This window comes from Rhipicephalus microplus, chromosome 5 (genome assembly GCF_043290135.1).
Source record: "Rhipicephalus microplus isolate Deutch F79 chromosome 5, USDA_Rmic, whole genome shotgun sequence".
NCBI lineage: Eukaryota > Metazoa > Arthropoda > Arachnida > Ixodida > Ixodidae > Rhipicephalus > Rhipicephalus microplus.
The window spans coordinates 59,122,093-59,148,160 of NC_134704.1; the positions used below are offsets into that span (position 1 = coordinate 59,122,093).

At 45.7% G+C, this 26,068-nt stretch overlaps 1 protein-coding gene across 2 annotated transcripts in view; it reads right to left on the reverse strand.

Annotated features, from left to right (window-relative positions):
• Positions 1–7,180: 7,180 nt before the first annotated feature.
• Positions 7,181–26,068, reverse strand: part of LOC119173849 (uncharacterized) — a 31,357-nt gene continuing 12,469 nt past the window's right edge. For both annotated transcript variants that reach the window (XM_075895545.1, XM_075895546.1), the window contains exons 5-11: positions 24,142–24,222; positions 18,538–18,667; positions 15,049–15,224; positions 14,232–14,357; positions 12,620–12,865; positions 11,284–11,460; positions 7,181–7,441 (exon numbers count right to left, since the gene is read on the reverse strand). In XM_075895545.1, the coding sequence (XP_075751660.1) occupies positions 7,331–7,441; positions 11,284–11,460; positions 12,620–12,865; positions 14,232–14,357; positions 15,049–15,224; positions 18,538–18,667; positions 24,142–24,222 (1,047 nt within the window). In that variant the 3' untranslated portion in view covers positions 7,181–7,330. The remainder of the gene's footprint in view (positions 7,442–11,283; positions 11,461–12,619; positions 12,866–14,231; positions 14,358–15,048; positions 15,225–18,537; positions 18,668–24,141; positions 24,223–26,068) is intronic.

Genomic DNA, 26,068 nt, shown 5'->3' on the forward strand with positions numbered 1-26,068 from the left:
CTTTGTCGTCTTCATCGTCTGCTAGCACCTGAGCACGCGCTGCCGGCTAATTAGCTATTTGACTTGGTGGTATACTTGGCTAGTTAGGCCAGAAGATGATATGGTCAAGGTAATCAAGCCCAGGCGTGGTAAGGCCAAGGTAATTACGTCACATATTTATAAGACCGTGGTAATCAAGCTTGTAAAGCAAGAACCGTGGTAACTAAAGCACGCTAGTTGACGCAACAACTAAACCATGTTAATTAAACTGACGTTAATCATGAGCACGCTAAGTAAAACCGTGCTAATTATACCTTACTGCAGGGCACGATGAATGTTGAGATTGTGCTGATAATAATAAAGTTAAATACCTCTATACTGATGATGGCTTTCCTAATTGCACATAAGATATTTATTGCCGTTTTAATTGAAACATCAATTAAGACAGCACTGTTCAGTGTTATCTTCATTAAGCCCTAGGTAATTAGTATAGCCAGAGTTAAGACAGCGCTAATGCAGCCTTCACATCGAAGCAGACCAAGCAGATGAGAAGACGACCGAATCGCAAAGCTCCAAGGAGCTAGGTTATCACAAGCTCCTCTATGGCAGGGCAAGATGACCGAATTATTGTTAATGCAAAGAAGCTGCTTCTCAGCGTTCACCACATCAAGCGCTTGACAGTCACACAGGCATCGTGACACACGAGTTGAATTGGGGCCTTCTCAGAATGAACGAGCTTGTATCTGAGTTCACGCGTCAATCAGTTTGATTGACAGACGCCTGCGGCGAAGATCGGGTCCGCCCGACACTTTTGCTCTTGCCGGGGAGCAGTGCTCACACCGCAACGCCAGCGAGCGGCACGATTAAACTATCAGCTATGCCACGCAGACTATGCACACACTCACGCAGAAGTAAAATTATATCATCATGTGGCTAATACGCATCGCATTCAATTTCACCGCGCTCACGACGTATCCCCTCCCCTCACAGCCACGTTTCCGCCTTTATTTCCGCCATGCGACGAGCGCCCCTGGTGGCAGCCTGTCTTTGCATCTACCTGCAGTATTTGATAGAAGCGAAACGAACAACACGAGGGCGCTGCGTGTGCACCCTTGCTGCCTTCGAGAGTGGAAATTTCTACGCTGCAGATGGAACGAAAGAACGTGCCCGAAAGAGGACAAAAGTTCACGAACACGCCTGTGGGAGACACGTGTAGAGTTGACAAAGAGATAGCGTGACAGTCAGGCTGACGGTCCTTCAAAGCTGAATTGTTGACTGAGTGGTGGCGCTGACGTGTACGCACGCGGTACGATAGCTGATAGACGAAACCTTGTGATAATTTCAGGTGGTTTAAACGATGTCCTAAATGAAGATGCAGCAGGACTAGCAGCCACACTGGCGAAAGGCGTCGATGACATGCGCGCCACTTCTCCTAAGGTACAGGTAGTGATATGCACGATACCGGAGGTACCGGTGCGTGATAGCAACCTGCAAAGAGCGGTGGTCAACGCAAACCAAGAGATATGGCGGATGAGTCGAGAGAAAGGCTTTGAGGTGGTGGAAATAAACAGAGAGGTGCATAGGTGGGGGGGCTTTCAACGAGACAGAATTCACTTCGATGGGCGGCTAGGTCATGAGGTGGGTTGGCGACTTGCAGGACGCGCAGTAGCTTTTTTGGGGGGCAAGCGAGCCCTTCGGGGTGCAGGATAGCTATAGTAACGAGGAAAACAACCAGGGAGACTCTTCGACAGGTGGTATGGACAGATACGATCCCAAAGTGGCACCAATATCTAAGATAGGTAAAGTCCGGGGCATAAATAGACGTAGCCACGAGCGCCGAGCCAATTCAGACATAGGGTATATTAACATGCAGGGTGGTAGGAACAGGCTGAAGTGGGAAGAGATAGAAGAACAGCTAAGGGAAGAGAGGCCGATGGTATACGGTTTTGTAGAAACACATCTCAGAGACATGGAACGACCTCCGAACAATCCGGACTACGCGTGGGAATATTGTAATAGAACAGAAGGCAGCAGAAAGGGGGGTGGTATTGGGGCATTCATTCATAAAAGTACAGACTGGCAAAGGGTCAAGCAGGAGTGTAAGGAACATTTATGGCTAAAAGGGAAAGTGGCAGGTCAAATGACACTCCTTGGTTTCGTGTACTTGTGGACGGGAGCAAAGGTCAGAGAGGAAAACCAGGCAATGGTAGAGTGTATATCAAAGGACATTCAGGAGTTAGGAAGAGAGTGCGAGATAATTATACTAGGAGACATGAATGCCCACATGGAAGATATAGATGGGTATACCGACCCGACAGGCAAAATGATCATGGATATGTGTGAAAGGCTTGATTTGATCATTTGCAACAGTACCGAGAAGTGTGAAGGGCAAATAACATGGGAGGTAGGAAGGCTTCAGTCGACGATAGATTATGCACTGATGTCACATAGGATGTATGATAAGCTCAGGGGAATGCACATAGATGAAGGTGGCTCCAGAAGTCTGGGTAGCGATCACAAACGTATCAAGCTAAGTTTTGGAAGATCAGTGAAAGTGGGAAGGAGACAAGATGAGCAACTACAGGAAATTTTTTATCCAGAAAGGCAAATTGAAATAGCTACTAAACAAATTGAGAAAGTAATCACGGAGGATAATAAGACAGTGTGGACGTACACGAATCTAATGAGACTCTTTGAGCTAGAGCTTGCTAAGACACGTGACAAGTCACCCCGGAAAAGAAGACACAAACCCAAAAGTTGGTGGGATGAGGAAGTTAAGAGAGCCATAGCGAAACGCCAGGAAGCCTCTAGAGAACACAGACATGCTAAGCAGCGGGGTGAACCGACAGATGATGTTGAAAGAAAATGGGCAACCTTTCTAAGCTGTAGAAGGGATGCATCCCTTCTGATCAATGAAAAGATTAGAAGGAAGGGAGCTCAGTGGCTAGCAGAAGTACATAAAAAAGATAGAAAGGCAGCTGCGAAATTTTGGAACCATCTAAACTCCCTAAGAAATGAGACGAGCCTAGAGCAGAGTTTTATAACTACAGCCCAAGGTGCTAGGCTAGAAGGGGACGAAGCTATTGAATATATAAGAACAAGGGTGACAGAAAAATTTCAACAAAAAAGTACTTTATGCACCACAATAGACAAGGACGAATCAAGTGGTGCAATGGCTCCATTTGCACAACAAGAGTGGGAAAGGGCTGAGAAAAGGGTTCCTAGTAGTACATCAACAGGCCCAGATGGCATTCCAATTAGGCTGATAAAGACATTAGGTCCGAAGTCTAAGCAGGCTTTGAGAGAGGCAGTGAGCACAATAATAATCGATGGTGAAGTTCCGGATGGATAGAAACTTAGCAGGATGAGCATGATCTAGAAAGGAAAGGGGAACAAAGCTGACATAAACAACTACCGTCCTATAACGGTGACATCAGTGGTCTACAGGCTGACAATGCAGATTATAAAGGAAAGACTGCAGGCGTGGATAGAGGATGAGGGGGTGCTGGGGGAACTGCAGAATGGGTTTCGGAAACACAGGAGGTTGGAAGACAATCTGTTCTCAGTGACGCAGTGCATTGAAATAGCAGAAAAGGAACACAGGCCCCTGTGGCTAGCATTTTTGGATATCAAGGGAGCGTATGATAGCGTGGTTCAAGAGGAATTGTGGGGAATACTGTACACACTAGGCGTGGAACATGTAGTCAATAATCTTTTAAAGGGCATCTATAAAGGTAACAAGGTAGTTATAAAGTGGGAAAAACAGGTATCCAAGCCTGCAGAGGTAAAACGGGGGCTTAGGCAGGGGTGCCCCCTGTCACCCTTATTATTCATGATGTACCTACAAGGATTAGAGGCAAAATTAGAGGGAAGTGGACTGGGCTTCAACCTCTCTTTAGTCAAACAAGGAAAACTTATTGACCAGGCACTACCAGCAATAATGTACGCAGATCATATAGTGCTAATGGCCAACAACAAGGAAGATTTGCAGAGATTGATGGACATCTGCGGTAATGAGGGAGATAGGTTAGGTTTTAGATTCAGTAAAGAAAAATCAGCAGTCATGATTTTCAATGACAACGAATGTAGTGAGCTTAGAATACAGGAGGTCACGCTAGAGATAACAGATAAATACAAATATCTGGGCGTATGGATAAGCAATGGGACCGAGTATCTGAGGGAACACGAAACATACGTGACGACTAAAGGTAACAGGAATGCAGCAGTGATGAAAAATATGGCACTGTGGAATTACAATAGGTATGATGTTGTGAGAGGAATATGGAAAGGGGTCATGGTTCCTGGGCTGACGTTCGGCAATGCGGTCTTGTGCATGAGATCAGAAGTTCAAGCAAGATTAGAAATTAAGCAACGTGGAATAGGTAGGCTTGCTTTAGGAGCTCACGGGAATACACCAAATCAGGGAGTACAAGGTGATATGGGATGGACATCATTTGAGGGCAGGGAAGCTAGCAGCAAGATAAAATTTGAGAAGCGATTGAGAGAAATGGGGGAAGAGCGTTGGGCTAGGAAGGTTTTCAGCTACTTGTACATGAAGAATGTCGATACAAAATGGAGGAAGCGAACCAGGAAGTTGACTGGTAAATACTTAGAAAACAGCAGGTGGTCAAACCAAAAAGAACTATCGGTTAAGAAGAAAGTGAAGGAAACGGAGACTGACATGTGGAGAATGGGCATGATTAAGAAGTCCGCACTAGAGATCTATCGAACATTTAAGCAGGAAATTGCCAAGGAAAGGATCTATGATAATACTCGGGGTAGTTCTCTACTGTTTGAGGCTAGGACGGGGGTACTGCGAACCAAGACATATCGGGCCAAATACGAAGGGGTAGACACAGTATGCATGCGTGTGGAGAGGAAGAAGAAACTGCCGAACACTTGATAATGTTCTGTAAAGGGCTTCACCCTATAGTTCAGGATAATGGCGCAGAGTTTTTCAAAGCACTGGGGTTTAGGGACCGGGAGGGCAAAATTGACTTTAAGCAAGTAGACTTAACTAGAAGGAGGTTATCTGATTGGGGGCTAAAGTCAAGGCACGAGTGAAAATTAAACTCTTCACTGCAAAGTACGAATCCTCAAACTCACTTTTTAAGGAAAAAAATAATTATAGTTTTGAGTTCATTACGGCTTGGTGGCGCTAGCCACCGCCCGATCTAAAGGGCATAGCCATATCCATCCATCCATCTATCCAGCGGTGCTTCTTTTGATAACCACCGGAAATGTCCAACATGCGTTTCTGACGTCACGCACGTTCTTGTAGCTATTTTTATAAGCGCTGCTATCTCGCGCTTGGCACCGTCATGAGTGCCTTAGTGCGAGCTCGGAGCAAACTCGTCTGCCCAAGAAGCTTGGTACATCCTGCTTAGTACCCAGGTTTAAAGTTGGAAACACTTACCCCCGTATTCTAGAACGCCCCTTCACTAAACGCTCCACCTTCACTTGAGAAAGGCCGACGGGAGCGCCATCTCTAGGCAGGGCAAGTTACTGCATATGAGTGATAATTTGCTGCTATTCTTGAGTAGCGCAGCGCCATTTTCAGCCGAGCAGTGGTGCAGTGCTCAACTCTGTGAAGTGAAGGGTGAAAGTCGAGCCGAGGAGCGCTTGTGAATACCGGGGTAAGCCCTTCAGGTGAGTAAAAGGGGCGTAGTGGGTTTGAAGGTTACGGTCTTGTCTCCATTCACAAGTACGTAGATGTTTTTTAGATGCGAAGCAGCTTACGGTTGAGCTCAATCCGGTGTGCTGCTTGACCATCTTCACTGCGCATCCGCTCCCCCTCTCTCCTTTCGCAACGATGACGCATGGGGTGTCTGCTAACCTACGCTCACTCCCCCCCCCCCTCTCTCTAGGCATTCCTCACAATCCCGTCGCATATGTCGTCAAACACTTCCCGCCAGACAGTGGCCCATACCCACTGGCGGGTATGTGCACTGGTATGCGGGTATGCGCAGCAGGTGATATGTACCCAGGAACGGCGACATGTGACATTGGTAATATAAATGCGAGAGCGTTCAGAAAAAAACTGACATCGGCTGCGTTGACCCGACAAACATCAGGGTCCCAGCAGGAATCGAGCCCATTCTGCGTGGGAATCGAGCATTTTATACCACAGAGCCACGCCACGTCTCGGTACATGCTTTGAAAAAATATACATTATTGAGGTGCAGGGTTGGTGAAAAGTCGATTCTGGTTGCAATAGTGGTCTATCCAATTTTATAAATATCACACAGGTACTCCTATGATACAGGTCTTGTCGGGTTAACGTCAGTTGTAGTTTAGTGCCATCCACTGAAGTTAATTTCTGTAGCAGTGTCCATCCTCGAGAGCACAAGCATTACATGTCATATTACGACTTCTGGTGTTGCTAACACTCATGTTGTTGTTGGTTTCGTTGCCCAAGTGTAAATAACTGGCTATATATATAAAACATGTGCGACTGTTCAACGTATGTCTCTGGCGTACAACTTATTTTAAATATATTTAGTGTCATTTCGGAACGTGTCGCTCAGTAACAAAATTATAACACGTCTAGTTCCCTCCACATGCTTCACATGACGTGGATTCCAAAGGTACGTGGGATCTGCCGAATATATATATATATATATATATATATATATATATATATATATATATATATATATATATATATATATTTCTGAATTGGTGAAGGCTCTTAAACACTTCTTGATGTATTTTCGTTCGCGCAGATATACACAGAGCCCTCAATGCTTCCTTGCCCCGCCGCGGTGGTCTAGTGGCTAAGGTACTCGGCTGCTGACCCGCAGGTCGCGGGTTCAAATCCCGGCTGCGGCGGCTGCATTCCCGATGGAGGCGGAAATGTTGTAGGCCCGTGTGCTCAGATTCGGGTGCACGTTAAAGAACCCCAGGTGGTCAAAATTTCCGGAGCCCTCCACTACGGCGTCTCTCATAATCATATGGTGGTTTTGGGACATTAAACCCCACATATCAATCAATCCCTCAATGCTTCCTGGCTACGCCGATTGGTCGCACGAAGACGACAGGACATCATCAGGTCCGTGCGTTCTTACAGCGCAGCTGTATTTCGAATTTCTCAAACTAACAGCCCTGTTTTCCGTTACGCACATCCCGGTTCAATGTTCGCCGAAAAGAACGCCTTCCGGCCATGCAGATTTGACGAGGAGGCGAACGAACTTTCGTGCGTAATCGCAATTTATTGTCTGACTTGTCAAAAAGAAAGAGAGACGAGCGCGTAGATTAAGGCAAAAAGGCAAGGCGGGCCACGCTCCTCGGTTCTGTTCGCGTGTAATACGGTCGCTATAGAATTCGAAGGAGAAGCGCGGCGCTTTGGAAGTCAGAGTGCCGAATCCGTCGACACCTCGTTGACCTTCTGGCACTCGAAGGCGACCACGCCGCACAGGGTAATCACGAGGCACGACAGCAGCGCCACCGCCACGATCAGTGCCTGTCGGATGTCGTTCGGTCAAGGAAATGCGGTGCCCAGCATTTTTCGGATTACCTTATGTGCACGTGGATACGAGCACAGCCGCTGCTGTAAACAATGCCACAGTGGTTAGACACAAAGGTTAAGAGCGTTAGACATATATAGAGGAACATGACGCCCCAAGAAGGGAGGCGGAAATGTTGTAGGCCCGTGTGCTCAGATCTGGCTGCACGTTAAAGAACCCCAGGTGGTCGAAATTTCCGGAGCCCTCCACTATACGGCGTCTCTCATAATCATATGCTGGTTATGGTATACGTTAAACCCCACGTATCAATCAATCAAGAAATTTATTGCGTCACGCCCACTCCCGTGAGTGAGTCACCGTTTACACACAGGGAAATAAAATATAGGTGTATACGTGCAAAACTGTACGATGCCACATGTGTACGATGACGCTTTAAACCATCGGTGATAATGAGTGAATCGATAAATAAAACTGGCACACTGCTTGTATGCTACGAAATGCCGGTGGTTCAATGTAAGACCTAATGATTAATTATTTATTGCATTAAGTGTATTCATTTACGCACTATAATAAAAAATGCAGAACTTCAAAAAGGCCGCTATCAGGAGCAAGAACCAGATAACGAAAGGAACATATTGTCATTTGATTGAATTTAAAAAAAGTAATGAATGAAAAATGCTTCGCATTTCCAGGACCAAACATGACTGGCCCTAAAAAGAAGCATACGTACGTATACATTTTGTAAACATGCATAAAAATATTGCTATACGACGAGAATTCTAAAGGAAGGTGACATTAAAAAAATAAACAGTGATATTGCGAAAAAGTGACCGACACTCATCGGGTATTTTCTGTGGGTCTTTCTGTAGTTTACTGGACCTGTTTTAATAATAAACGTCGGACTCTGTTATGACAAAAGAACGCGTTTTTCATGCGGGCGAGTAACCACCTCCAACCTCATGAACAACATCAACGAGCACCACAGATCACCCGGGACGACCATTACCGAAAGTACGTCTCTCAACGACCTCGAAAGGTGACATTGATGATGCGAGCGATATGGGCCCCGCTCTTAATTATAGGCCTCTCCCCTCGGAGCCAGAGCCCCGCCGTTCGTTTCTCCATTAGCCCGCAGGGGGGCGCAACCCGATGGCGCCGCAGCGCCAGCTGCTTCGTTGCGTTCATTTTCCGGAACCATATGTCAAATCTGGACCCGCGGCCTACGTAACGAACCACGCGAAATCACAGGCTCTTTAAGCCCTCCTCGCACCGAACCTCCTGTCTTGGTAGCCTCTTTTGTTTTATTTTATATTTCCTACTCCGTCTGCATGGTTTGCGAGTCGTTATTTTTTCATGTGCTCATTTGGCACCGATACTAAAGAGACGGAAAGCACGTCGTGTTGCCCCAACTCCAGTCCTTTCATGTCCACTAGGAACCGAATTGTGCACGGAAAGCTTAGAAAAAGAAAAGAAAGAGTGAGGTACGGTTAACAGCGAGAATGAAGAGAGCGAGAAACATATGTAGTTCAGACCCATAAGAACAAACGCGGTCGACAACTGAACGATTGCGTTGAGATTGAATGAAGATCATATATAGCGCTTACAAAGCTGATATCCAACATAAGGCGAAAATTGGCCAACAGTAGGCAGCAGTTTGTGAACACTATAGCCAGTGCTGGTATCGCGCGGTTAAACACGGTAATCGAATTCCCTTCGGACATCGCCACACCTTGTTACGAAGTGCAGAAGAATGAAGTCCAGGTAGTGTCTTGCTTTAAATTCAAAAACTTTGAACGGGAACTAAGAATTGGAGTATACCATCACTATCACGAAGTGTGGGTAAAATGCATTTGAAGAACTCTGGTCGACATCCGTTGTCGAAGCATTAAGTCAAATAAACAGGGAAAGAAGTACGAACTATAGAGAGAGTTAGAAATGAGCATAAGAACCACATACCTCACGCTTAATCATCAGAAAGCCTGTGGAATGCGCGCTCGACCAAAAGAAAAAAAGAAACTACAAAACAATGCAAAATTAAACTTCAGAGGACGTCGACCACACTAAGGCTTAACTTGCTTTTAGCGAATAGCAGATCATGTGCTGCAGAAAGAGAGAACGACTGGCGGAAATCTGGTTTGGAAACAGGCAGGACGATCAGAACACAACAGAGGGACGACATCACCAGCGGAGGCAGCGCGGGCACAAAAAGAGGATGGCTGTGGTGGTGCGAGAACTCTGGAGAAGGATTTCGGGGTGGGGATCGTTGGTTCCGGCTCGCGGTAAAGGTGACTGCGAAGCAAAAACGCACATAACACAAACGATATCAGAAGGAACGAAGAGCGAGCGGGCAGGTAAAGGCCGGAACAATGGGACCGAAAAGAAGATAACGAAAAGGAGAAAAAAAGAAGATAACAACAAAGTGGACTGACCCGCGCTCTCCCTCTCTGCGCTGTAGTTGGAGCCGTCCGCATGACTCACGTAATCGTTTTCAATTACGGCGCTACGCCCATTGGGGACCGTTGGAGAAGGACTAAATTATGCATTCCTGCAATCGCGGCGCGAGTGGGTCTGCGCTCGACTGCTGTCCAGAGCGGAGCAGCTATCTACGCGGAACAATACAGCCCGAGGTGTACGGAGGAGAGCAATTGCGCGGCTTGCTAGGAGCAGGTAGACGACCGCTAAGCGGTGACAGCTGCAGGGCTAGTTGGTTCTGGTTAATACTGTGAAACGTTGTACTGACTTTGTGTATATGCCCGTATACTACGTCCATGCCTTGGTTCGGCAGTACAATGCTTCGCGGACAGACTACTGCCGGACACTTTAGAAGGGGACCGGAAGGGACAGCAGGCGTCTTGGACATCCAAACCGCAAAGCTCCGATCGCCAGTAGGCGCATAATATTTCCAGAAAAACTCGCCTTACAACGAAATCACCTTCTCCATAATATCGCTTTGCAAGAAATTCCGCGGTATGCATTTTGTATCGTATTATTCGGCGTTGAGCAGAGCGAAGTGCGAAGTCTGCACAAAAAAGCTTGGTGTAGCAATTCGGTGAAACTTATTTTATTCGTGTTAGTATGGACAGTGAAATAGTGCCGTAGACTCTGTTCCGCAATTGACGGCAAAATCACGGAATTCTAACTACACTGTGACATGCTTCGTCAGTTTCTGGCACGCTTCTGCGATCACGGGCCTCTGATACTTTGGAGTGCATTTAAAACGCAGTACTGGTGTCACACGAGCAATTTCGATCGCGATCAGGGCCGATCTAGATTAGGGTTGACCCGGATAAGGCGTTTCTACAAGGTCACCGTTAATTGCGATCATGCCTGATCGGGATCAATACCGTCGCAATTAACGCATCACGATCTGGTTCCCACCCACATCGCGGTTTCGTCGACGTCCAAGCCAAACTCAATCCGGATTAGTTTGGAGCGTATAGAAGCGATGATTGCCAATCATGATCGGAAAATTCGATCCGTATTGGGTCTAATCACGATAAAACTGCCCATGGTACACAGGTATTACTGCCTACCATGAACAAAATGCCGCATATAAATACTTTTATTTCCTCTGCCGATAATTCTAATGCATAGAGAAAGTTTACGACGTTCATGCCGCTATATATAGTTTCATCCGCATTGTTTGTATCGGCAATTTGCGTGCGTATTTTGTCAGCGAACCACCTTTGCTTCTCAAGCAGGCTGTTCAAACACCTGGACACGCGCAAAGGAAAATTAGGTCGTGGAACCACTATACACAATACTTAACTGTGCTTGTCGTTCGGAAGACTCCAGCCCTGCCACGTAAGGCTGACAGCCAACGTAACCAAAAGGATACAGGTAGCACTGCATTCTTCAACTGCGCGTCGCTGACGTACGAGCTGTACCACGACGGACCGCCTCCATCAGCTACGGCGTTGCCAGACGAGGCGTCGTCTTCGGCAGACGAATCAGCTCTCCCGCCGGCCCCTCCTGCAGACTTCCCTCGGAACGTGGGCTTTGCTCCGCGCTCAAGCTGCAATACCATAATGCGTAAGACTGCATGCTTATCACCGTAAAGCAAGTAAAATGTAAGGATTCGCCTGCCGGTACTTTGTTTATCCGGGGAGTGCAAGGAACGCTTACTGTGGATGAAGTGCGGAAAATTATTTGAACAATGGGAAGTAATTAGCGCAGAACAGTTACACATTATACATAACGTACAGTCGAGCGTCATAATCGTTTTTTCCAAAGTACATCTCCCAGAAAATTTGCCAGTTGGCACAAACTTTTCTTCCTTCTGCCAGGCTTAGGCAAAAGTTTCTCGGCTGACATGTGTAATTGGGGCTTGACAGGTCATGAATATCACATCGCGGACATGAGCTGGCCTCATAGATGATTTTCAAATGGATTGCGGAGGATACTGTACATGAAGATAGAGATACATCATTATGTACCTCTCTCTCCGTAAGCCTTAATAACTGTGCGAAGCATTTCACACAAGCATGCTAGGTAGTCATCTTATTATAGTATAGTCAAACTGAAGAATGGCAAATTTAAAAATGTCGCAATAACTGTGGTCAACAAATGCTCCGGTTCACACTACCACATTTGTTAAATAGAGTCAGTAAAGAGCAACTTTTAAACATTCCGGAAACCTCAATTAAAGAACCACGGAAACTTTTCACAACAATATCTTTATCATGAACATGCCTCAAAAACAACGCCGTCTATTTCTTTCCGTTTCTCGCTGTTTTTCATGGGAAATATTCTACTTTTTATTATGTTTCTTTAGTATGTTTCTTTATTATGTCTATGAAAGCACGTTACTTTTTTTTCATGAAGGACATTCATGTACAATTCATTATGTGTGCATTTCATTTTTCTATTTTTTGTTCGTGACCATCTTTTACGTTGTAAAACGTGTATGGTGGCCAGGATATCCTCAAGCATATTGTATCAGCTTATTTTTTTTCCCCGGTATCCCACAACATTTTTTTGTTGTAGATAAAGAAATCGATAAATAAATTTAAGACAGTGCATTCTGGCTTCAGTGCGCGTTTTAGTAAACTTTCGGTTCGTACTAAAACAGGTCTCGTGGGACAAGTGTATCAGACCCTGATGAAGGCGCGTGAGTGCTCAAATCTATGCGTGCATATGAAGCAGCTGGCTCGAGCGTACGAACTCTTCATTACCTCTCCTCGGCGGCGCTTCTTGGGGATGTTGGCGATGTAGCCTTTCTTTCGGTGCCGGTGGCGGTGGGCCGCTGAGGAGGAGTTGCCGGTGGCTGCCGTGGTGACGCCGACGTAGACGGTGCACATGTGGTACACCATCAGGTCCGGGTTGAAGCTCTGGTGTTCCAGCGGGTCGCTCTCCCATCCCGGGTCGCACTGGCACCACTTGTTCCCGGGATCCGGACGCCCCTTGTGGCAGTTCACTTTCTGCGTGGTTTTGTTTTACGCGCCAATATCCGGCAAAAGCGAGGAAACTTGCGTACGGCATATTTTTTTGTACACGCGACTAAGCGTGTTCATATAGTACGAAATACTTAACTATACGTTGCACTGTAGCTATCGAAATAGTCTTTGTTTTAGGAAGTTGTGATTCTTGAAGCAAATGCAGCGCCGCATTTCTATGGAGACGAAATGGTAGAGACCCGTGGATTTTTATTCAGCCACCCGGTAAAGAACACCAGGTGGTGAAAACTTCCGGAGCCCTCTACTACACGGCGTCCTTCATAATCACATCAATGTTTCAGGACGCAAAACCTCAACAATTACATTAAAACCTCTTCTATAGTGAGATGGTAGAAAACGGTAATCAGCTCTGATCTGCAGGACAAAAGCTGCAGTGCTATCCAACAGGTCAAGCAAGCTACTCGAGGACAATGTCTTCCTTCCTCCATCTAAGCGCTCTGGTCCTTACCGGCAACGAGCCATTTCGCAGTACAGTTTCATTCATTCATTACTATATTATTCAACGAAGTGTCTACTACACGAACTTTAGCCATTAACAAGGTCTTTCTGCGACATGCATTTACTGTGAGAAATAGATAAGCACTTTCAACAGTTCAAAATAAATAAATAAATATTTAAATACTAACTAAAAAAAGCTATTGAAGCAATAGATAGTTCTGCAGCGCTCTGTTGACCACACTGTCATACCGGAAGCTTTTCTTATCGTTAAAATTTAAGTTTTTCACGTAAAAAAATATTTATATGCAAACACACCTCTGCCTACAAGTCCGACTCTCTTAGTTTGCAAATGAGCGCATTGTGATGCAGGGTCGAGACATCGACACCATCAGCACCGGCATGCCTTTGAAAATACTTCACATATGAAACCGAACACGCCGCCTCACTTGTTCGTATGTGTATATATCTTTTTACATAGCGATTCCAACACTTCCGCTCTTTTTTCCGCGGTTCACCTTATACAGTTATATCTTGTTTCAATCGGGAAAACGCTATTCCGACACACATGCCACTCACGATGATCTGGTTTCAACTGCTCGAGATACATATTGTTACGTAAAATGAGTAAATTACGTAAATGTGTTACGTAATTGCAGTGTAGTCATCAGTAGAAGTTCTCTATTCCCGTCGCTCTTTTCATATACATTTTCCCCGAGATAAACGATCACTTTCTGTTGCTATGCGTGCGTCTGCTCCTTTCCATCTTTATTTTACTCCTCTTGTTCAGTGACTTAATTTCTGTCCTACTTCTTAATTTTCCGCATATCTGGAGTCGTATACTGTGCGAGTATTGAAGAGAAACTCGGTAGTATAGTCATCACGTGTGCCTTACAATGGGGTACCCGTGCATGGATCGAAGCGGCGACTCCTTGTCCTGGAAGCTGTCGAAGTAGTCCAACTCTTCTTCCGTTAACACCTCGCCCACGCGTCGGCACGTGTTGCTTCCAGCCAGGTACACCTGCGGCCGTAGTATTTCAATGTACGAACTCGCATCCACAGCATCGACAAGGGCGTGGTTGTGGCGATTGGGTGAAAGGGGGAAGGGTTAACCAACGCCGTCCACTCCAAAAAATTTCAGTTTTTCATCAGTATTCATACAAACGCACACACGAACATGTATAACATCCGTGTGAACTTTCTCCCCCCTCTCTTCACGATTGTTGCGAGCTAACGTTGCCACGACATCTTGAACTCAAACCGTTACTACCTATATTGTATTCCGTTTCCAAAGCGCTTCCAATCTGAACCTTTGAAATCTGACTTTATTATTTACATATACATGCTAAATACATAATTTTATAGCGCAACAAAGTTGCACTTCTGCTCCTGAATACGTTTGCGTGCACTAAGCTGCTGCGTTATTGTTATTGCCAGTAGCAAATATTTATTGATTGGTATCAATTTCTAGGAAGTACTAAAGAAAAGTTCAATAGCCCCCATAAGTATGACTGCTAGTCTTGGCGGGGAAAATTTCTATAAATTACTTGATCTAGTGGAAGCTTATATTAGGCTCTTTTTATTCAACGGTCAGAGACACTACCCTTTCGTTGTTCAAAATTGCAATCTATTTTTAACCAGGTAGGGTACGTGACCACGTTGAATGTGTGCGCAAAGGAATATTTTCGAGGCAAGGTATACACTGTCCTCACCATCTCTTCTTCCGCGTTGTCCCAGCAGTTGGCCGTGGGCTCGCAACGCTGGCTCGTCTCGTTGAAGAAGTTCCGCACGCCGTTGTACTTGATGTCGCACAGCACGGGCTGGCACGACCGCGTCGGGTCCATGTCGGGGCTGTGGCACGTCTTCAGCTCAGCCGGAGTGAAGAAGTCTGCGGTCGGCGATCGCGAGTTGATTGATTGATTGATATGTGGGGTTTAACGTCCCAAAACCACTATATGATTATGAGAGGGCGATTGCGAGTGAGACGCCGGAGCGCAGCAATCAAAAGCACCCTGACCTGCACGCTCAACCCTGTCATTTATTGCCCGATAGCATGATAATTAAGAATATTAATGCGATAGCTGAATGAGCGCGTTTCGCAGCAAGTCAGGTGTCGGCGACGTTGGTTGTAAGATGAATATTGGCGTTGACCAGGAGCGAAAATAAACACAGATGCAAATACATCAATAATAAAAATGCTTGGTTTGGGTGAGAATCAAAAGCAAGCGTACTAATTGGCAAGCAAGTGCTCTACCACGCCTGCACTTGAAACTGCTTCGTTGAAAAAAAAAAGTTTACAGTCGCGCTGGTGTACGCTGCACCTAACGGATACGTAATGGGCATATCCCCAATTTGCAAAAGGAAGAGTTATGGTGTAGTGGGCTAGTGGGCACTCCGCGACTGCACATACATCGAGTAGGTATTTTAAGATATTCTTCAGCGGTTAATATTGCGCGCAGAATTGCTCTCTTCCTTGCGGCGCGGTTGAAGACTGTGTGTATGGAACCCTATTACGTTATCACGTTTTACTCTTGAAGGTTAAGATCAAGCGTGCTCCAAGTTTTAAGAGCGGAACTCTAAAAAGTCGAGGTAGAACGTGCGCTGTTCATAAAAAAAAAACTCACAGCATATCCACGAAGTGGATGATGAGGAGTGAGCGAAGCTCCGGTGGTATCATTAACCTCCGTACATTGCCCATTCGATGATGCGAAGACGTGACAACACATGTGTACAGTAAATACAAAGTTGTTTATTAATCACAATGTACATATGGTGTTGAGATGTCCATATGAATGTTCATATCGACATTCATACGGATATGGATATTCATATGAATATCTATACAACGCCTCCTCTAGAAAGATGCCTGCTGCTTCCCACGCTTTCCCATGGAAACGGGAAGTTCCTTGTGGTGTAGTGTTTTCTCCTCGAGGAGCACTCGCAGCCGGCACTAGTACTTCTGCTAGATTCGGAAGTGACACCATCACTGAGGCATGGCTGTGTTGCCTCCGAGACGGCAGTATATGTTGCTTTAATTTCAGAGGCGGTAAGATTTCAAGCGGCCGCCGCAGCGAACGCTCGCAGCCGACACTGTTTTGGAAGCGAAGGAGGAGAGAACAGGAGAGGGCCGGGAACCGGCTCCTCGGCTCAAGTCGCAGGCATCTTTCTAGAGGAGGCGTTAATCTATATAAATATACCCATATACTCATGAATATCCATATGAATAGCCATATGGACATACATATGGATATCCATATCCAAACGGATATGTCCATAGCGTGTCACGACGACGGACAGGGGACACGACTTGACCCTAAGAAGCTTCGCCCTTGAACCCCCTCTGCGCCGTTGCTTCTTGGCCGCGCCCACCGACGAAGGCATCCCACGCAGTCACCGCACGAACTAAGTACGAGCGAGGACAGGCTAGAGCATCCACCGGGTGTGCCACAGCAAGCTTTGCACGTTAAGTTCTGGCGCTAGAGTTTGGACAATTTTGCATGGTCCTGAGACAGGCCGTGGCTCGACTCTACTTATTTTTAAGGGTGAAGCTCCTAAAGTCATGGGTCGTGCGTCCCCGATGTATGTATGTAGTAGTCGTCGTCGTCGTCGTCGTCGTCGTCGTCGTAGTAGTAGTAGTAGTAGTAGTAGTAGTAGTAGTAGTAGTAGTAGTAGTAGTAGTAGTAGTAGTAGTAGTAGGTAGCCAGCTCTCGTTTAGTCCTTGGAATGTCCGCTGGATGGCGGTACTTGTATATGATGAATCTATGATGAAAAGATGCGAGATGGCGGTACTTAGAGTGCTCACTCTAAGTACCGGACGGATGGACGAATGGATGGATGCACGACGGGTGGACGGACAAGCGTACGGCCACGCGGAGGGACAGACAGACAAGCATACATACGAACGGACGGACGGACGTACAGGCAGACAAGCAGATGGATGGGCGGTCGCGCGGACGGATGCACGAATGGACGCACGAACCAATGCACGGAAGGACGAAAGCAAGAACGAAGGGACGGACGGAAGCCCGTATGGACTGACGGACGCTTCGCCTCACTCGTCAGCAAAGCACTCGGTGTATATGCTGTGATTTTTTTCATTATACCGCAAGGTCCTGTGGTATACCGTCAATGCGGTAGCGTTAGAAAGCTCGTTTCGCAGAAGTTCTGGTATCGGCGTCGATGTCGGCGTTGGCGTCGTTGGTTGTGAGCAAAAAACCATCATCTACCAAAAAAGTTGAGAAATGTGCAAATTAACTAAAAAAATGAAAATTGTCGGGTCTGAGCAAGGATCGAACACAAACCGTTTGCGTGGCAAGCAGATGTCAAGCACATAGCCAGCAGATTTGTAGAAACTGCTTTGAGAAAAATGTACGACATGAATGTCTCGTGTAATCATCATTGGCAGCGGAACCATCAGCAAAGTGAACAGCTGCGTGTGTTCGTGTGTTGCCGTACGGCCTCATACTGAGCCCTTTGCTAATTCCTAAAAGAAATAATTATGACCTAGTGGACACTTGTCAACTGTTCTCACAGTAGAAATTCAACGATAGCTTGAAATGGCCACATTTACGCGCACAATCATTCTTTTCATTATGGCACGGTTGAGGCATGCACCGAACAGAACCGAAGCAGGTTAGCCCTTCACAAGGCGAAGCGTGCGATGCGGATTATACTTTATCGCGGCTATATACTCTATAAGGCGAAGCTCACGTGTCCTCCAAGTGTCCTCCAGGTGTCCTCCAAGTGTCCTTATGTGTCCTCAAGTGCCCTCAAGAGTCCCGCCGCACATCATCGATGAAAGACTCTTTTTTCCCTCATGCAATAACCCTGTGGAATACCCTCCCCGACAGTATTGTTTCGTCCACCGACCACACGACTTTTCGCGAAAAAATAACAATGAACCTGACCTAAATTAAAATGAATTCCTAGTTGAACCATGTTAGTAACTAACTTTTAGTGACTCATGCATTATGATGCTGATTACTTGTGTATATTGCTGTTTTATTTCCAGTGTACGGTAGTTGTTTTTTTTTTGCTTGCCTGTTTCCTTTCTTAGAGATGTTTTTTCTCCCTTTCTTCGTCTTTTCTTCCTTTTTCGGCGTTTGTGCGTAATGTAATGCCTTGTGTAATGCCTCCGGGCCCTTAAGGCTTCAATAAATGACAAAAAAAATTGTTGCTTTTTTTTTTTTGCGTTCACTTACCACGAAGGAAAGGAGGCACACTGGGTCCTCCCCTGGGCACGGTCGTGTTGAAGGTCACCGTGTGAAGCAGCTTCTCGCCATCCGGTGCTGCGATCTCCAACTCGCAGTAACCCACCCGGTCCACGAGGTACTGTAACGAAACGGGTTGCGTGCGACTCGTCTCTCGAAATGACGGTTACAGACAAACAAACGGCTAGAGGCGTCCCTAGGTTAGGTTAGGTTAGGTTAGGTTAGGTTAGGTTAGGTTAGGTTAGGTTAGGTTAGGTTAGGTTGTCCCGTTCAGTGTGGGTGCCTTGAAAGATTATTCCGTGCGACTTAAGCGTGGCCAAACTTCTTACTTCGCGACCAGCCACCGCGTTTCCATATAGACAGCGTAATAGTGGTATAGCGCGAACCAGCCTTGTTTTGCCGGGTACATACGTACGAGAAGCTTTGCGAGGGATGCATCGTCTATTTAAAACACGCTTTATTATATCATTGCACCTCCTCGCAGTTTGGTGCGTATGTACACTCACGAGCAGAAGTTTGAAAACCATGGCGCCAGCCGAAAAAAAAAAGAATTATAATAATTCTAGCACAACTGAGCTGCTTGCGTCCGTGGTGTCATTACTTCTTTCTAGCGTCCGCGTTCACCCACCATGTCTTTTAGAACGAACGATTCAGTACAACGCTTCAGGCCGCTCAGTTATAAAAATAAAAAGAGAGAGTGGTACAAGTATGTCCACAAACTATTGCGCGTGACTGTGACCACCAGTATTGGGGTGAGCATGGACGCCCAGTCCGTTAAGATGATCACTGCTTCCGCACATGCCTAGCAATCGCTCACGCAAACAGCGGTTTCCGATGATTAGGAAGATAAAGAGAAACGAAGGCATCGGCAAGGGCACTTGAGCGTCACGAAAAGAGAGATAAGTGAGAGAGGCATGGTTAGAGCCGCGGTAAGCAGCTGTCAAAATGAGTGTCAGAGTTCAATTACACAAGGTACGTAATTGCCGGCTACCGGCGCCCGCCCAGGTAGTTTTCCCTCAGCCACTGCGCACGAGCAGCCGCTACCGCGATCATCCAGAGGCTGCCGGGTGGTCTTGGCGCCAATAGCGGCGTAAACGTATAGACACGCTGCAGAGCCCGTTTAATTTCAGGGGCACCCTTGCTCGGTGCTGTGTCCACTCCATTGAAGCGGTGCAACCGCAGTTCCTCCGAGCAGCGTAGCAGTCGCAAAAATCAAAACGGGCTGCACGCAGGCAGTCTCTGCTTATATACAAATGGCATTGAAATTGGGTGCAGTGCGGGCCGTATTTAAGACATATTTACAGAGCAAAAAGACGAACACTCAGGGAAAGGCACACAGGCACAGCGCTAAGCTCATCTTGGTAAATCTGTTTAAAATAAGAACCAACTCACTGTATCAAGCAGCAGTCTTGGTCTTATTTGACACTTTAGATATATGGGGTGTAGCCAGAATTTTTATCGATGGGGAGAGGGTTAACCCTCCACTTCTGAATTTGCCACTGGCAAATATTCTACGTGGTTAAATTTCATTAGCAACACTTGATCGAATCAGTGTCATCTACCACGCACACTGAGGTCTCAGAAAAATGTGGTTACTAACAAACCATCATTTATCTGCTGTTTTTTTTTTCTTTCTCCTCTGTACAAGTTGCGGTCTTTTTTTTTTCATGCAGAAACACTTTTTGTGGTCACCAAATTTTCACAGACAGGGCATGCTCATTCACGAATGATTCAGTCTTATGCTGATGTCACACGGACTCTTTTGATCGTGATCAGGGTCGATCCGGAGCTGCAGGCTTGAACCGGATGAACTGCTGGTACATGGTCACATTGAATCGCGATAAGGCCCGATCGGAATCAAGATGATCTCTCTGTGCGCATCGCTATACTGCTTCATGGCTGATTGAACCAATGTCTGCGCCAAACTGGATCTGAATCAGGTTCCCTGAAGGTGTACCTTGAAGTGGCGACAAGCTTCTTATTATGATCAAGAAGTCCTATCCAGACCAGCCTTGATCGTGATCTAAAGTGCCTGTGTGATTTCACAAATAGACCCACATTTCAAACCAACTGACTGAAACCTGCCTTCCATGCTTGACATCTATATAAACACCCAAAAAACCGCACGGCAACACGGCCGCATATACCGTGGCATTAATGTCAGATCGGCAGCCTCGCATACGGTAGCCTAACGATGTCCAAGTTTGCTAGAACTTCGATGCAGTGCCCCCCGAAGCTACAGAAACGACTTGTAACTTTAAGCACACAAGGCCCAACGGAAGTGCGTATTATGTCATCCGCAAGTGCTTGCTTCAATGTTTCCCTATATAAATATTAGTCAACACTACAAGTAACACATCGCGGTTTGGGGCAGTGAAAAGCCGCTGAATGCATAAACACCATGTGTTTAACAACTCATACATACATCAGGTTCAACACGTAGTAGTTGTGTATCTAGGGGAGAACAGCTGCACACCGCAGATCACTTCCGGCCGCGGCTACTTCATGCTCAGCCAAGGACCTGACGTAATTTATTGCGCCATGTTCAACAGAGCCTCGCGTCGGCCCGCCCGCCCAACTCCACTGATTACTAGTCTACGATTCCGGTGGTCGACACCATGCAGCCTTGCGCCAACTCCAGGACGCACCCTCGAGAACATTGTATAAAACAACGTCTTGTGGGTGCTGCCCCCGTAATTGAAGAATGAAATGCCGGTCGAGCTGCAGTAGTAATAGCGCACTGTGTAATTTCAGCGGGGAGCAATTTGTCCAGTTATCGCCTCCCTCGCACCGACTACTCACGAGGGAGTGAAGAACGCACGAGCTGCGGCCCAGTATATAGCGTACGCATACGCAGTGTATAGGAGGCACGTACAACTACTTTCTGTTTGTTCAAAGACACTCACAACTAGGTTCTTGTCCTTGATTTGCCATTTCCGGCTTCGAGCTCGTTAGCCGCCTCTAAGCGAAATTAGGCCTCTGCCCCGAAGGCTTGCTTCTCGGTAATTCGTTCCGCTTGTAACTGCAGGGATTCGGGCCCGACGCGTATGCGCAATTAGCGGGAAATCGGCCTCAATCAGGAGCCCTTGCAAGTTAGCAAGGCGGATTAAGCTTGCGGACGTGCTGAGTTGGTTAGATCAAAAGACACTAAACAACGTACAACTGTTTCGTGGAAGCAAATTCGGCCTAGTTGGAACAAATTTATCTTAGCGGTTCTTGCGCCAGCACACGGAGACAAAGAAGACGAACACACGGACTGGCGCTGCTTTATTATAACAGGCATTTTTGCACCGTTATGAGGCTCGCCCAATATAGGCCATTCTCGATTCTTTGCGCAGCCATCTGAGTTTGCGTCTGGTTCTGGGCACGGCCTACACAAATGTGGAATATTTAAAAAAATCTCTTTTGAATGCCTCTGCCCCAGGGGAGTAGCAAAAATTTTTTTTTTTGAAAGTGGGGAATTCATCTTATTTGGTTATAAAAGGGAAAAGAAGAGAAGAGTGAGCCCCGTAACTGTCTGCATCTGGTGCGACACCTCAACAGTAGCTCACAAGGGATGGGGGTAAGGAGGGAATAAAAGAAGATAATTAAAAGGTATATATATATATATATATATATATATATATATATATATATATATATATATATATATATATATATATATATATATATATATATATATATATATATATATATATATATATATATATATATATATATAGAGAGAGAGAGAGAGAGAGAGAGAGAGAGAGAGAGAGGGGGGGGGGGGGGCGCAGGGACAGCGAGCGACGGAAGTAAAGAGAAGATAGGAAAGATGAACAGATCGCAGGAGTCCGAGGACAGGGAACCACTGGCGAGAGCTCTTGTCGGCAACAGGAGGTGGCGTATGACCAACCGAGTCGGCCAGAGCTGCACTGTCGTTGGAGATCGCGAGAGCACAACCGGTCGGCACTGCAGCGAGCAAGTCCCAATCAACGAACCTTCATGTGTATGTTCTTGCGAGTGTTTGTATGTGTGATCATACACCTACAATGTTGCAGATTTCCGGAAATTAAAGTTTGAACCTTCTAACCCACTCGATCTTCCTCTCTTTGTACGCCAATGCTCTGCGCGTCACAGTATGCAGCTTGCCTGCATGTAACGTGGTTACGATCTTGCGTGCACATTTAGCATGATGTGCAGTAGGCAAGTTGTTACTCAAGTGGCAGAAAATAAAGTCACAAACAACTTGGAATTTATGAAAGGCGTATGCATACACGAGTCACTGGCCAGAGTCATTGGAAATACTACACAGCTCCACTACATTTATAGCTGTTTGGTGGATGGTCCTGCGAGAAATGTAAAGCCCGGATATCATTTATGTCGTGTTGGGCGTTGTCAAGATGTGCCATGATGAAACAAGCGCTAAAGATACACAGGACACAGACAAGCGCTTTCTGAGTCCTCTCTGAGTGTGTGCATTTTTAGCGCTTGTTTCATCATGAACCTTTACCAACACGACCAACTGGCAGTCATCCTAAGATGTGCCATATATTACAAAAAAAAAAGAGTCTTGTAGCGTTGTTCCCTCTCCCTTTTTCTTAAGTGGGCTCCAAAGATTGGCATACAAGCTACCTGTTATTGTCCATCGAAAGATTTACATCAACTCGGAACTATGCACTTACCTCCCGTAACGCTAGTAGGACAGCGACAGCGCTGGTGCCGCAGTGTGGCGAAGTTGTTTTAAACAAAATTCCCAGTGTCTACGAAGAACGCATTTGCTATGAGCAACCGCGTTCGACGTATAAGCGTGCTGGCTGGCGTAGGGGTTCCAGGAAGCGGTGTCTCTGCTTCGGAGATCCGTGCAACGCATGACGTCACGAGTTTTGGTCTCTTCCGCTGCGACCACAATTTTATGGCCGAAAAGTGCCAAAATGCTCGAGTGTAATTTTTTTATTGTGAGTTATAAATGATTGCGAGTGATCGCAATTATTCAAGAGCCCCCAAAGACGGGGCAGAATAACAAACTATAAAGTGATAATTTTTGTTTCAATTCATCGGTAGCAATCTAACCTTTACGCCATATGTTTTTTTTTTTTCGGCCCAGAAGAAGTTTTCAGACACGAGAATGCCTTCAGTACTGGCGCAGTTGAAAAAGTTCTAATTGCATCGGTATACTATACCGTCTTCGAATGTGCCTCGGGCTTATTTTGTTGTCACCGTCAGACTCCACACGGACCCAGGACTTCCCAGGTAATTTTCTCATTGATCCATTGGCTCTCCATATAAGGCACGACAAGGGCAAAGCAGAAACCTTTCAAACAACCTTTTCAGCCCGCCCTAGATCTTTCGTATTTCATGTCTATATACGAACGACATCGCCCAAAAACAGCGCTTCTTTTTTTTTTCTTTGGGCATGCGTAACGCCTCTACCAAAAATAATGTCTATAAGCGCAACTACACAACTTCGTGCACAGTGTCACCACGAGGAAGTAACAGCGTCGAATGCGACAAAAAGGTGTCAAAACCAAATTGGTACTGTGACTACAATAACTGCTGTACATTAAATGGTGTCAGTTAAAAAAAACATAAAAAAATCGTCCTTTGGTGACCCACCAAATTTGGGTAGTAGGCCGTGAGGTTCTGGCTGTCGCCCGGGTAAATGTCCCCCATGTCACCTCCGATCAGCAACATAGACTGTAGCAATAAGAGAGGAGCCGACAAATAATCACACCAGTAGTACAGGCATCACATGTGAGCAGTGTGGTGTTGCGCGCGGATTATGAATGACAAACATTGTACGTTTAGCATTACATTGTACGTTGAGCATTGCACACTTCTACAAGCACTCATATGTCCATTCATAAGCAAGACTATAATTGGGCTGTCTCGATTCGAGCAGCACAATACATAGTATTGTCACAATAGTGATGCCTTCGAACCAAGGCGTCATCTCTACATTAATTCAGAGCAATTATAAATCAAGGGGGGGGGGGGGGGAATCCACGCAACTCCACGAAGTGAACCATGACAAGTGCGAAGCTCTGGGTAATACGGGTGAGTAACCGTACGTTGCCCGAGCGTTGCTTCATATAATGCAGATGGAGTGACATCCTAATATGACAAAAAGTCGCTGAAACTGCTGATTGTGCGAGTTGGCTCATTATTGCGTTATCTTTATGAGCGCAAAAGTATGAAGCACTTAAAAAAGAACACAAACACACAGGGCTGAACTCACAAATGATTCGCAACGAATCCGAACGCAAGGCCAAGTTTCATGGCACGCAGAACACAGTGAAGAGAAGCATTGAAAAACGTCGTGAAACTACTTGCCGGAAGAGGCAATCAACCAGAAGTAACAGCGCCGCGACGTGGAAAATTCCTAATTCACAAGGTGCGTCCCCGATATACAAAAGAACTGAAAAGGATAGTTGATCCTAAAACCAGCCGGCAACCACGTTGAAGTCAGAAAAGCCAAGGCAGCAACATAAAAAAGGACAAAAATATCTAAACTGCTAAAAATATAAAGCACGGGGTAAAACAACTATTTTTATTATTATAATTTTAGTTTACCGAACAAGCAAGGACATTCGTGTAAGGCAGGGGGCCGGCCACTTTTTGTGGTGAAGTCCTGTTGCACAAAAATGGCACGGCGGGGACGCGTACGCCAAATGAGGGGGAAGAGGGCAGAAATGGCTTTGCGAGCAGAGAACAAAAATTGGGCAAACTGAAATTGATTGTTTTCTATAATCAATAGACTCTGCGGATAATCAGTAATTGCTATAATCGACAATAACCGCATGGACATTATCTGGTTAAGTGTGAAGATGGGTGACCATGCCAAATGAAAACGATATTTTTTTTTTGTTCCTGTCTATAACCATATATTAGAGGTCGAAACTGCCATGTCGGCCTTCGTATAGAATAGGGTATGAAGGGGCCAGTTCATGGTCGGTTCGATAAAACTGAAGGGAACAGATTTACCCCAAATGCCTATGGTCAGTTCTACAAAATAGAAGGAGAAAGCTTTAATCCAAATACTTTGATGCGCAAACAAGTTAGCGAATACTTTTTCAGGGATTAATGAAGGCATAAAGAAAACAGTTCTTGCATTTTTGCATTGTTTTTTGTTTGTAATTTTTCTTTCGCACTCAGTATACTATAACTATACAATAAGCGATAAGTTTACAATATACTCAGTATACAATAAGCAATGCATTATACTATTATGTTTCAGAGCCATGTTTACTGATTTTATAAGTGTTGTAACTACCCCCGTTTTTTTACGTACCACAACTCGTTTTAACATTTTCTTTCCCTAAATATATTACATTTCTATTTCTTTAAATATTTTGTAAGTGCTATTAAACATGTTCTCCTTTTTAATTCCATTGAAATTGTGTACTCGGATAAATGCTGAACATGTATATGTATGCCGGTTTTCATTGTAACTTCTGCCATGCGAGTGCCTTCAGGCACATTCCAGATGTATTATGGCTTTTCGCCTGAAGAACCCCCAATAATGATGTTAGAAAATAAAAAC